The 13,064-nt window shown below is 40.7% G+C and overlaps 1 protein-coding gene across 1 annotated transcript; it reads left to right on the forward strand.

The window, feature by feature from the left end:
- Positions 1-8,092: 8,092 nt before the first annotated feature.
- On the forward strand, positions 8,093-12,320 carry GP9 (glycoprotein IX platelet; the record flags this gene model as incomplete). Its single annotated transcript, XM_084635652.1, has 2 exons — positions 8,093-8,187; positions 10,999-12,320. The coding sequence occupies 2 exons, from the start codon at positions 8,093-8,095 to the stop codon at positions 11,630-11,632; spliced, it is 729 nt and encodes a 242-aa protein (XP_084491778.1). The 3' UTR covers positions 11,633-12,320.
- Between the last annotated feature and the right edge of the window lie 744 nt (positions 12,321-13,064).

Genomic DNA, 13,064 nt, shown 5'->3' on the forward strand with positions numbered 1-13,064 from the left:
TTAGGGTGACCAGATGTCCCGATTTTATAGGGGCAGTCCCGATTTTGGGGTCTTTTTCTTATATAGGCTTCAATCCCCCCTCCCCCCCGTCTCGATTTTTCACACTTTCTGTCAGGTCACTCTATTTACTTTATGAATCCAGAAAGTTTTATTTTGATTTCTTAAGTGTTTGATTTCAATCAAGTCCTTAAAATATGGCAAAACCCATTAAATTCTGACTTGTAAAAAAGGGTTCTAGAGGAATCCTTATAATTCTTGCTTTGCCTGAGACATTTAAATGAGCTCTCATATATGGCCATTAGACTTACCACATAAAATGGCTTTTTATATTTTCCTGAGCAGATCTGACACTAGCAAAAAGTCAGTTTTACATGAATCACCATGCATTGGTTTTATTACTTAGGAACAGAATTCCTGACTATATTCCTGACATGTCCCTACAGTGAAATTTGTCATGCTATAAACTAGACACATCATACTTTTATTTAATATTTACATGCTTTACATTGTTTTGTTTAAATAAAGATGCAAACCAGTACCATTAAGACTGAAGCTAAAATTCTTGAAGCACTCGGCAGAGCCACAGCTTTGGACTCTTAACAGGGGACAGAAGTCAGAGCCATGGGAAAGTTATACTTGTATAAGCTAAGGTGTGAATTTAAACCAATACAGGTGGATAACTTCCTGTGTGGAAACATAAGAATGGCCACCAAGGGAATTATACTCGTGTAAGTATCAGTTTAATTATACTACTATTATTATGTCATTGTTATTAGTAAAAGCTTTCCTGCATAGACAAGCCCTTACTTTAGGACTTTGGGGCCAAAGGACATTCTGATTTAATGAAATGGAGGCTGAAGTGAACCAGTCATTGAATAAACTGAAGACACAATATTATATACCTTCATCTTAATTTGGCTTCTGATTGGGAGTGCATTTAGTAACAGTCTGTTGTCAGATAAAAATCTTTCAAAATGTGTGTACATAGCTCACCCTGCAGTTATTCTCCCTGAAAAACTCCCATTAACTTCAATGAAAGATACACATGAAGGATGATTGCCAATTTGGGCCTATTTAACTGGTATGAGGTGAAATCTTGGTCCCCCATACAAGGCCTAATTATACTATATGTGCTTGTACAGTAGCACAGAGAGGCTCAGAGGTCATATGGCTCCTTTTGTAAGAATTGGAGGTTTGCTCCAGAGTAGTGTCATGCCCAAGCTGTGTCCCCTTTCCACCTCTCTGTTGTGCAAACTGAACAAGAATGCTAGAGGGTCAGACATGATTGTATCTCACAAGTGTCAATTAGAGAGAATTATTCTCATCTCTCAGTAGGTTTCAGGTCACCTATGCCGAGCTCCATCCTCTAGAGTCTGTACCTCTGTGTGTGCTTTATTAACTGGCTGTACAATGGTTGTTTGGGATTGGTATGTTTTATCTGCATTTGATTTTTTTTTAAAGGGGGAGAGTTGAGAGGGTCAGACATAACAGTAGCCATTGGAGTCATTGGACACTTGACCCCTTCCTTGTGACTGGGTCACTTTTGTAACCTTGATCCTCACAAGGGGGTGACTTTTTGTAACAGTAATGGGTGTTGGGTTGGTTTACTCTTCCAAAAGATGGATGAAGCAATAAAGAGTCATGGCCAGTCTCCTCACCTGACAGGTACTGTAACTTTTGTTTGAGTATTTCATTGCTTTATGTTTCATTCTTACATGTTGTCAACTTAAAGTGGCTTAGATTTGATTTTTACAAAACGTACAATTTCAGCAGAAAGGGCTGGAGGTTTTTAAAAACAGGTTAGACAACACACCTCTCAGGGATGGTCTAGATTTACTTGTTCCTGGCTCAGTGCAGGACTGGGAGGCTAGACTAGGTGACCTCTTGCTGTCCCTTCCAGGCCTACTTTTCTATGATTTTAAGTACTCTGAAAAAAACCTCCTATAACCTCCCACCATTTTCCTGGCTATTGTTGGCAAGGTACAGCAATTGACATGTCTCCTGCACTGAACCAGAGTATATTATTTCTGTGTGCATTACTAATAAAATGTAGCATTTACTCAATTCTCCCCTTGGGTTACCCCCAACAGAATGGTATCAGAGACAATTGTACTCAGGGGGACAGAGATACATTTTATCATTTTCCTCAGCCAGTTGACCTACAGGATCTATGGGATGGATTACTATTAGGAGGTAGACAAGAATAAATGGAAATAGATTACATTAGTTGATTGTAAGCCATACATTTACTTTATATTTGTACAAGCAAAGCAAGGATTAGTTTTAAAATGTCTCTTTGGGAATGGAACAAAGGAGAATTATCTGGTGCTCTGGACTTCTGCCTGTAGAACCCAAATCCAAATCAGACTGCTCACAAAAGATACTTTGGAGGTGGTCTAATTCTTTGTTTAAATATTAGGTGAATGCAGTAGTTATAAAGTACTAGACTGACAGCTCTCCAGACTAGGGTGATCAGATGTCCCAATTTTATAGGGACAGTCTTGACATTTGCAGCTTTTGTTTTATATAGGCGCCTATTACCCCCAGCCCCCAGCCCAATTTCTCACACTTGCTATCTGGTCACTCTACTCCAGATGGAGGTGCTCGATTTATCCATAGAACCAGCTACGACACAAGCGGTACTAATGCAAGCTTTCCCACCAAGTCTCTCATTTGTGCTTAAACTCTGACTTGCAAGTACCACTTCTTGAAGTGAAAGATTGGTCTGGTCTCAAAGCCTATTCAGAATTTGGTCTCTTGACGTTCCTGCTAACACTGTCAACAAAAGTGCTATTTAGTGGCAATAGTGGGGTGGTTTTGGTGATGCAGATGTGTCTCCTGGGAAGTGGCCTGAAACAACTCCATTTATTTCACACAGGCCACTGAAAATTTATAAATGGTGTCCACTTTCAGTTGGTGCCAACCTAGGCAGGATTTGACTTACCTAATTAACATACAAGGCTTTATATTCCATTCCCTAAGTCTAATTCTTTGTAAACTTCCCAGAGCCCTAGAAATTCACTGGACTTCTTGTAACAGGGTTCACGACCCACCCCTTTTTCTGGGGCCTGCTTGCAGCCCCCAATAAGGCTCAGAGAGGCTTCAGGGTTGCGCAACACCCATGTCTTTATTTACTTAAGGTTATCCCACCACCAGTATCAATCTCTGTACAAGCTTCACAGGATTAGTCACCTCCTTTACAGGCAGGGTCAGCCTTCAGCTAGGAGGCCTCCAATTCCCTCCCTGACTGACTTTGCCCTGGATGCTCCCCGCCTTCTGGCTCCCTCCCAGCCTTTATAGCCCTTGGCTTGTCAGGCCAGCAGGTGTTGCCAATCCTCATGCCGGCATCAGGCCTTTTCCATCAGCCCCAATCTGTTTCCCCTGATTGCACCGACTGGGCAGGGCTAATTAGGTTCTTTTGCACCAGCACCCTGCTACACTTCTATAGTCACAGTTTTAGACTCGTGTAGATTTTTATATGTGGTGAGTCTAATAAACAATGTACTATAATTGCACTTTCCTTGGAGTAAATGCTGCAATATAGTTTCTAAAACTTTAAAGATATATGTATATAACTGGGACCCAATGGGGAAAATAGCATGTGATTATGTATGTAAAAAGTACAGTAGAACCTCAGAGTTACAAATGCCAAAAGAAATATGATGAGGTTCAACAAGGACAAGTGCAGAGTCCTGCACTTAGGATGGAAGAATCCCATGCATCGCTACAGACTAGGGACTGACTGGCTCGGCAGCAGTCCAGCAGAAAAGGACCTAGGGGTTACAGTGGACGAGAAGCTGGATATGAGTCAACAGTGTTCCCTTGTTGCCAAGAAGGCCAATGGCATTTTGGGATGTATATGTAGGGGCATTGCCAGCAGATAGAGGGGCATGATCGTTCTCCTCTATTCGACATTGGTGAGGCTTCATCTGGAGTACTGTGTCCAGTTTTGGGCCCCACACTACAAGAAGGATGTGGGAAAATTGGAAAGAGTCCAGCGGAGGGCAACAAAAATTATTAGGGGACTGGAACACATGACTTATGAGGAGAGGCTGAGGGAACTGGGATTGTTTAGTTTGTGGAAGAGAAGAATGAGGGGGGATTTGATAGCTGCTTTCAACTACCTGAAAGGGGGTTCCAAAGAGGATGGATCTAGACTGTTCTCAGTGGTAGCTGATGACAGAACAAGGAGTAATGGTCTCAAGTTGCAGTGGCGGAGGTTTAGGTTGGATATTAAGAAACACTTTTTCACTAGAAGCGTGGTGAAACACTGGAATGCATTACCTAGGGAGGTGGTAGAATCTCCTTCCTTAGAAATTTTTAAGGTCAGGCTTGACAAAGCCCTGGCTGGGATGGTTTAGTTGGGGATTGGTCCTGCTTTGAGCAGGGGGTTGGACTAGATGACCTCCTAAGGTCCCTTCCAACCCTGATATTCTATGATTCTATGAACTAACCGATCAACTACACACCTCATTTGGAACAAGAAGAACGCAATTAGGCAGCAGCAGAGACAAAAAAGAAGACACAGTACTGTGTTAAACTACTAAAAAAAATAAAGGGACAGTTTAAAATGAGATTGACAAGGAAGGAAACTGTTTCTGTGCTTGTTTCATTTAAATTAAGATGGTTTAAAGTAGCATTTTTCTTCTGCATTGTAAAGTTTAAAAGCTGTATTAAGTCAATATCTAGTTGTAAACTTTTGAAAGAACCGTAACGTTTTGTTTAGAGTTACGAACAACCTCCATTCCAGAGGTGTTTGTAACTCTGAAGTTCTACTGTAGAATGCAGATGCACAAGGGGACAAAATTAAGGATGCATGTGCAACCTTAATTCTGGCATCTCCTGACTTTAGAGTGCTTGACTTTGCAACCTTAATAGTGTTCTTTTAGCATATAGTTTTCTGGTGGGCTTGTGAGAGAGTGTGTGTGTGGGGGGGATTAATTTCCTATACTTTTTTTAAAAAGCAAACTGATAAAACAGAAATTCCGTTCTATGGCATCCTACTGACACCTCCAGGAATCAGCAGCAGCGTTGGAGCCCTTGCTTAGATCCATCTCACAGACCTCTGCCACTTGAGCTGACAGAGTAACTCAGAGTAGTAGTAGGCTGTCATCCTGTATGTGGAACAACAGTAGAGCGGGAGGGGACATTTTACCAGTAAATTTCACAGTTATTTATTGATAGCAGAGAAATAGTGAGATTCAGGAATCTTGGGTTCCATTCCAGGTTCTAGAGAGAGTGGGCTCCGTAGGCACAGACTCGTCTAACCATTCCCTCCAAGAGTATGTCTACACTGCAATTAGACACCCACAGCTGGCCCATGCCAGTTGACTCAGGCTCGCAGGGGTCAGGCTGCTGGGCTGTTTAATTGCAGTGTAGATGATCAGGCTTGGGCTGCAGCCTGAGTTCTGGGACCCTCTCCCCTTGCAGGATCCTAGAGCCCAGGCTCCAGCCCAAGCCCAAAATCTCTACACTGCAATTAACAGCCCTGCAGCCCAAGCCCTGCGTCAGCTGGCAAGGGCCAGCTGCAGGTTTTTAACTGTAGTGTAGCCATGCCCCAAGTTTGACCCACTTTTCCTGGTTCCTTCCAACCTATCCCTGTCCAGTCCTGTCTCTTTCCTACCCTTGGCCCCTTGACCCAGTCCCATTCTCCTCACTAACTAGTGCCAGTCTCTACCCAGGCCAAATTTGGGCAGATTTGCAAAGAGACAGCAAACAGCACATCCCTGACACAAAGACTACTCCCTGCCAAATGTCAAGTCCCGGCTCCAAAGCATGGGGGCACAAAAGCTTTTCAAAAACAAAGTAACCAGAATTTTTTAAACAGAGTAAAACACTGTATATTTCCCTAGCCTTGTTCTTAGAAAGAGCAAAAATATTTTTGCTGAAATTTTCCAAAAGCATTCAGCCTGAGGAAGACACTGAGCATGGGCAATATCATTCATTCCAAATGGTTAAAATCTGGCACAGTTATAAACAACTTGCAAACAGGGTCTCATAAATGGGAAATGTCAGGCATCCTTTTGATTCCAGTTAAGATCCATCATATTTTTGCTGCTTGGGGGGAGCTTCATTGCAGGAGGTGAGAGGAAAAGGGAACATTCTTGCACATGTGGTGGTTGAGTCCAGGAATTATTAAAGAGATTCATCTTATGACAAAACACCAGCCTTCTAGAGATTCCCTGAGCTCATTACTTAATGCTCCAGTAAAGGATCTGCATTTTAAACAGAATGACAAATTTACTTCTTTTTATTGTTGGCAGCAAGACTTGATATTGCACATTACTGGAATAATGTGATTACTCCTCCTATGGAATTGTGGTATAGTAAAAGGTGGACTGTCTTTGTAAAGGAAAAGCTTTCACACCAAGTATGTACACAAAAGAGAAGGGCCAAAAAAGAGGATAGATATTTTAAAATTTGGTAACCTCTTTTAGTGTACTCAGAGAAGTAGGGCTCCCCTGACAGCAATCCAGCATCTGTAGGCAAGTTCTTTGAAATATTAACCTGATCCTGAATAAGGAATAAGTAATGTACAGTGTAGTATGTTCATGTTTTATCCAAACTTTGCCTTAATAAAAAAGTTACTAAAAAATAGTATGTGGTGCTACCGGCACACCTATAATGCATGAACACACACACACACACACACACACACTCAACCCTCTCCCTCACACCCAATAATTGCACATTTGCTATTGTTCAGCCTAGCCTTGCTGAACATCTCTATTTTCGGTGTCTGTGGTAAAAACACACAGTGCCCAAATTTTAGAACTGTGCACAATTTTCTGTTTAACTGGAGCATACAGTCACTGAGACGGCATGCACGATCTATTCATCTGCATATGCAATGCATCAAGCACTTATGCATCTAACTGACCACTTGTGCATCTATGCACTTATGCATCTAACTAACCATTTGTGTGTTCAAATACCTGAGTTGCAGGAATAACTAGGATAATGGCACTTGAAAATTAGGCATGAATTTACAAAATCACTTTTGCACCTGTACATACAGGCATGCAGTTTTAAAAATTGAGGTCCTCAATGACTGATCATTTATAAAATTCCCAACTTGAATGCATATCCATACATTTACAGTTAATATACAGAACAAATGTGCAGGGGGGAATAATATCTATTGGTCCTCCTTTACAAGAGTGAAGAAGGAATTGCAAAGTATATGTTCAGCTGTTTAAGTATTCAGAGCCACAGGTCTGGCAAATCTCAAACCTGTGTGTTTTTCACATCTATCTTTGTGCATGCAACTGAGTGTGTGGTGCAAATATGACCACATGTCCATTTAGCACACACAGAGCAACTAGGTAGCCAAATGCCCAGTTTATATGTACAAATAGGTTTTTGTGCCCACAAAATGGTTGGATGTCCACTTTTATGGGTACAATCAGTTGTGTGCACATGAAAAGAAGATACTAAATGAAGGCCAGAGCTGAAAATTTGGACCTGGGTAACTTTTTGTAACAGTGGTGATTGGTTTGCTGTTCCAAAAGATGGATGAAGCAATAAAGAATCAAGGCCAGTCTCCTCACCTGACAGGCACTGTAATTTTTGTAGGAGTATTTTATTGCCTTATGTATGTTTTATTCTTACATGTTGTCAACTTACAGCGGCTTAGATTTAATTTTACAAGTTCAGCAGAAAGGGCTGAATGGAAACACTCTTAGCTTTGATGAAAAACCCCCCCAAAACTCTTATGGTCTAGCTTTAGCTGTTTCTGGAACTTAATACCAATCTCTTATCCTGCCTGTCCCAGTGACTGATAAAGTCCAAGCTGCCTTTTTTATACCTCTAGATTTTTACTTCTGATGAAGAAATACTTGTCAGACTGGAGGGGAGTCATTTGAGGATTTTAAGAAACCTGTCACCTTTCACAGAGGAAAAATATTTAAATAACAAAAACATAATAAAATATGAAATTCTTCTCTTTTCTGCTGAAACAATAAAAATAGCTCAAAGAGCTATTTGACTCTACGCATTTCCCAAGAGGAACTGCTGCCTCACAGACGAGGCAGAAGGCTTGTCATCTGTTACATTCGTTTCCGTCCTATATCTTTAAAAACCCAAGAAAGTTATGTTTAATCCAGCACTGCAGATCTTCAAAGCCTTACTACGCAAACAAGGGAAAGGATCGAACACCCAAACATATATATATATACACACACAGAGGTAAGCAAGCTATGCAGCTCACCAATTCCTTTCTCCCTGCTCCTCTTGCCCAGGCCTCATTTCCTTTTGATTTAGCATTTCTTGGTGTTTACGCATTAAACTGTGGCAGAGGATCCTTAGGATAGGTTTTGCTCACCCTGCTTTTAGTTAGATAAAGATCTTTATCCACAAACTGACACGTCAGGTTGGGATTAAAAGGTGTAGCCACTTTTAAGAAGTTATCAACGGCTACTGGATTCCTGAAGCTGCAGCAGGGCACTCCTTTAGACTCAGCACCAAAGGGTTAAATTGTGATTATGAGGAGATCAGAAATTGCCAAAATTAATATTCCAGCTGTTCTGTTATGAAGTTCATAGTATTATGGAGTAGAAATCCAACTTAAGCTATAGGGAAATGGTATTTCACCGGACAATTGTGATAAAAATCAAGAGGTGCCTCACTTAATTTTGAGAAACTAATTACCTGGCTGTACTATTATTTTTTAAACACAGTCTCAGTCACATATTTGTAAATAGAGTTAGTAAAATGTGAAATCTCCCTTAAGCAGGGTGTGCTCCTTACAAGCGTTTAAAAGGGAATTGTGGGGGCTGGTTTTGTTGGTTGGTTTGCTTAAACAATATAAGACTTTCAAAACTACTTTGGGTTATCAAATCCATGAAAGCAAAAGATTTTCTTAAATAGATCAAAGCTGGCATTGCAGCATTACCTGGATTTAAAGCTCCAAGGTTGTAAGTCTTTTCCCAGTATTCAAATCAGCTGGAAATTGAAACAAATGGCTTTTGTTTGTATTTTTTGCTTTCACTATAGTTTAGAAGAAAGGTTTTCATGCCCTTGTTTTTTTGTCATATGGTTGTCACATTAGCTGTGTTTAGATCTCTCTCTCTCTCTCTCTGATCGATCTAGGATTTCATTAAGAAAACAGGACCAGCATTTAGACCATCATATTTCAGAATGGATAAGATGAGTTTTAAGCAGCTCTGTCATCCCACGCTGGTCACTTTTCATTATGCAGGGCTTTTGGATTATTGTAGCTATTTTAGAAAAAAGGAAATAAAAGTGTTATGCTTTATCTACATCTGGGCATGTGTAGATACCTAAATAATTTCTTGTTCAAAAATTCAAGACTTGACCAGAATTGATGCCTTCAGTATCTTTGAATTAATAATCTGTATTGCAAGCTACTTGAAAGGAAACTGATACCTTCTCTAGATTCTGAAGCAAAAAGTTATTAAAAGCAAAACCAATCCAACCTCACTCAGCCTTTAATAAGTTTACTGAAAGAAAGCAATATCAGTTCAATTTTTACCATGCCAAATGAGACATTTTCCTAATGGGGTTATTAAGGCTGGTCACATTTTAAGATATCAAAGAATATTCTGTCCAAGTTCTATGCTTACATATGTATAATTTCCATTATATATTATTTTTATGTAAAAGGCACTCTAACATGAGGTTAGAGATAGAGAGAATAAATCCATTAGATAATTTCTATTTGTTTGCCAACTCCAATGCTTTGCCTACTTTAGTTTTAAATTGCTTTTGTGCTGGGCTTCCAACGTTCACCTGCAAAGTAAGTTCTTAAGTCTAATAGAGTAGATCTCACCTTCTTTTTTGGGGTGGGGGATGGAGAAAGGGGACAGGGAAGGTCTGAGTGTACAATAATAAGAAAACTGACACCTATTAACAGTACATCCCACTCCCCAGATTAGTATTCAGGGCACCATACAATCAGAATTATTTTCTTAAAATTTCACATTTAATCAGTGGATTTCCACATAGAAGGAAGGGGAAAAGAAAAGTTCTAATTATGGGGTGAATTATGGGCATAATTAGAGATGGTTCCAAACAACAAAGTTTGGATCTGGATTTCCCCAACAGTGCAAAGGATTTTGGATCTGGAATTCCTGTTAGGTCCTTTGATTGGCCATACTGGGGGATGGGGAGGAAATATTTGCAGTTGTGCAAAGAGGGGATGGGTGGGACCAAGATGGATGATAGGTGAGAGCCACTTCCAAACAACAGGGGTTGCCACCGCAAAGGGATAACTACCTGCCAACCTAAGACATGATGGTGGTATCCCCCCAAAAGTGAGCTCTGAGCTGTGTCAGAGTACAGATAAGCACAATTTGTAGTTTTGTATTCATTTTACATCTTAAAACAATAAGCTCTTATGGATGGATGCACGAATTCATGCACAAAGTAAAAGAGCAGTGATAGGCCAAAAAAAAAAAGAACCTCTAATCCACGCCCTTCAAATTCTCACATCAGAACCCAGCCATAAAGTACCAATTCTAGTCAAATCCATAACAGAAAGGATCCATTTTCCAAATGGGATGTAGCTAAAAATCTCTGGAGATAACTTCTTAAAATCAACTTATACCATTCAAGATGGCAAAAGTCTTGTGAGCTCAGCATTTGTAATCTCACATGATTTCAATACCAAATTCAAACCCTAGCCCTGAACCTAAATCAAAAACCCTAACCTAAAACTAACCTGGATCAAGCCATCACCTACTTGGGCCATCTCTATTCAAGAGCTTTTGGCAGTAATATTTTGTATAATAAAGCACGAAGTGAGAGTGGCAAGGACTCACCACACTCTTTCATAAATGCATTAGTATTAATCAGGTTAAGACAGAATGGCATTATGGGAACTGTAGGGCGTGAAAAAAGTTTTCCAGGAAACTCAGGATTTTCTGCTGACCCTAAAGCAGGATGAAGTGGGGATAACTTTATATTCTAGCTTTACATTTAGAACCATGACAACTAATCAGTTGTTTTTAAATATTTATGTTTTTGTCCTTTATTTAGTGAAAACATAACCATCATGAAGATCCCCACTGCTGCAGGATTTGTTACATTAATGCTGTTCTGTTTAGTCAATGCGGAAATCTGCCCTCTGCCCTGCATCTGTAAGCCACTCGGAGAAATGAAGGGCTGGCTGGTAGACTGCAGCTCAAAGGGACTGAAGGAAGTGCCTTCCCTGTCTGTCAGCACCAGGAAACTTTATCTACAAAATAACAGTATGACCACAGTTCGTATTGGAGCATTTGACAGCTTACATAGCTTAGAGGAAGTGAATGTGTCCGACAATCCCTGGAATTGTGACTGTGACATTCTGTATCTCAAACTCTGGCTGGAGGACTTCTCCGAATCGTCTATTGCCAATGTCATCTGTGCAAGCCCAGCTCCCAGCGCGGGGAAGCCTTTGAGCCAGTTGAGTGGGAATGAGCTGGACAGCTGTAGGAAATCCCTCCCAATTAAATGCCTCGATTTCTTTTGGCGAGACCTCGCTTTGATCACTTTTGTAATACTTGTACTTATTTTAACATCATGTGCCCTGAGGTTTTCCAAAAAGCTAGCCTACCAGGTTACCACAAGAGATTATTATTCTGCTGTCCCGTTGCTGCAGAAGCATAACCTAGAAAATTACATGTCACAATGAGATGTTGCTGTCACCAGTAGCTCTTCACAGAAATGCCAAACTAACCTAATACAAAGGATACCCTTCTTAGCTTCTACTGCCTATGCAAGTGTAAGCGTACTCGAGATGGGTCCCAGGCCACAAAGTTTGTGGGGAGAAGTTTGTATGAAGATCCAGTATTCAGATCCAAGGTTTTGGTTGGAGGCCACCTCTAAAATGCACTTAAATTTATTTACTGGCAAGTCAGAATAAGTTATTTTAAGCTTACATTCTCTAAATGTCTAAGGCAAATAGTTAAGAAATTTTACTTGTCCCATCTTGTGGTTTTTGAAGAATTAATTTCGCATTTTTACCAATGAACTCCCAGCTCTTCTAGGAAAAGGCTATTTACAGTCTACTGCCAGCTAGTTTCTGGTGGATTTTGATTGCACTATTGTTACAAATTTAGACTCTGATCCTACATCATGCATGTGGAGTCCTATTGACTTCAACAGGTGCAAACTTGCACTTGCAGAGGAGAGGGCTGAATTTGGCAGCATGCAGAGGTTCCCTTGGCAGCAGAACCAGTGTGGCTACTGGGGCCAGCCCTTGGATTTATCCCTTAATAAGCATGATTTTAAGCTTCCTGACAATTAATGTGCATCCATGAAGGAGTCCTTTTATATACTACTGAATTTCCTAGAAACCACCTGAGAAAAATTGTACTCCATGTGTGATAATTAAATAAAAGGTGTTTCTTGTGCATTCACATTTGTCCAGTCTGTTGCATAATTACACGGGACAACCAAAGATAGTGGTTAAACATCCTGCAAAATTCCTGGGTTGGTTTTCTGGGGGGCCACAAATTACTAGGATTTTTGCACAAACCATTAAAAGATCTCTTTCTCTCTGGGGAGTAAAATATCTCCTCACAGGAAAATTACAGGGGCAGCTAAAGCTTCTATCTTCTCCCCAACCTGAACTACTTATAAGGGCCCCAGCCATGAGACTTTATGCTGTGATCTTCTCAGATCAGTCCCATTAGGCAGGGCCAATACTTAGATTGGAGAACTCTGAATAACTTCTAGAAGAAACACAATATGTGGCACGCCTCACACACAGTTCCTGCTAACCCAAAGCCCTAGCGTGGGGCTGGAGGAGGTTCTCTGCTTCTAGAGCTTCCCTTTTTTGGACGCAACATAGCACTGATGTCACTATTGCATGATTGCCTGGCCCTTTTTGAAAGAGCCGAAGGAAGTTTTTTGCAGGTACCTGTGCAAGTTACTTGTTAAAATGCCTCAGGTTCCTGGCTGAAGCTGGTTGCTGTTCAGCTTCCATGATACAAGTAAGCTTGCTATGACTGTGTATCGTAACTATGCTAAGAAGAGCGAGGCCTCCAGCCACAAACAGACACACAGCAATGCTAGTAGAAGGATAAGGGGCCATTACCTGTCCAAGTACGCTACTGATGAGC

This window comes from Lepidochelys olivacea (assembly GCF_965140295.1).
Source record: "Lepidochelys olivacea isolate rLepOli2 genome assembly, chromosome: 7".
NCBI classification, from domain to species: domain Eukaryota; kingdom Metazoa; phylum Chordata; order Testudines; family Cheloniidae; genus Lepidochelys; species Lepidochelys olivacea.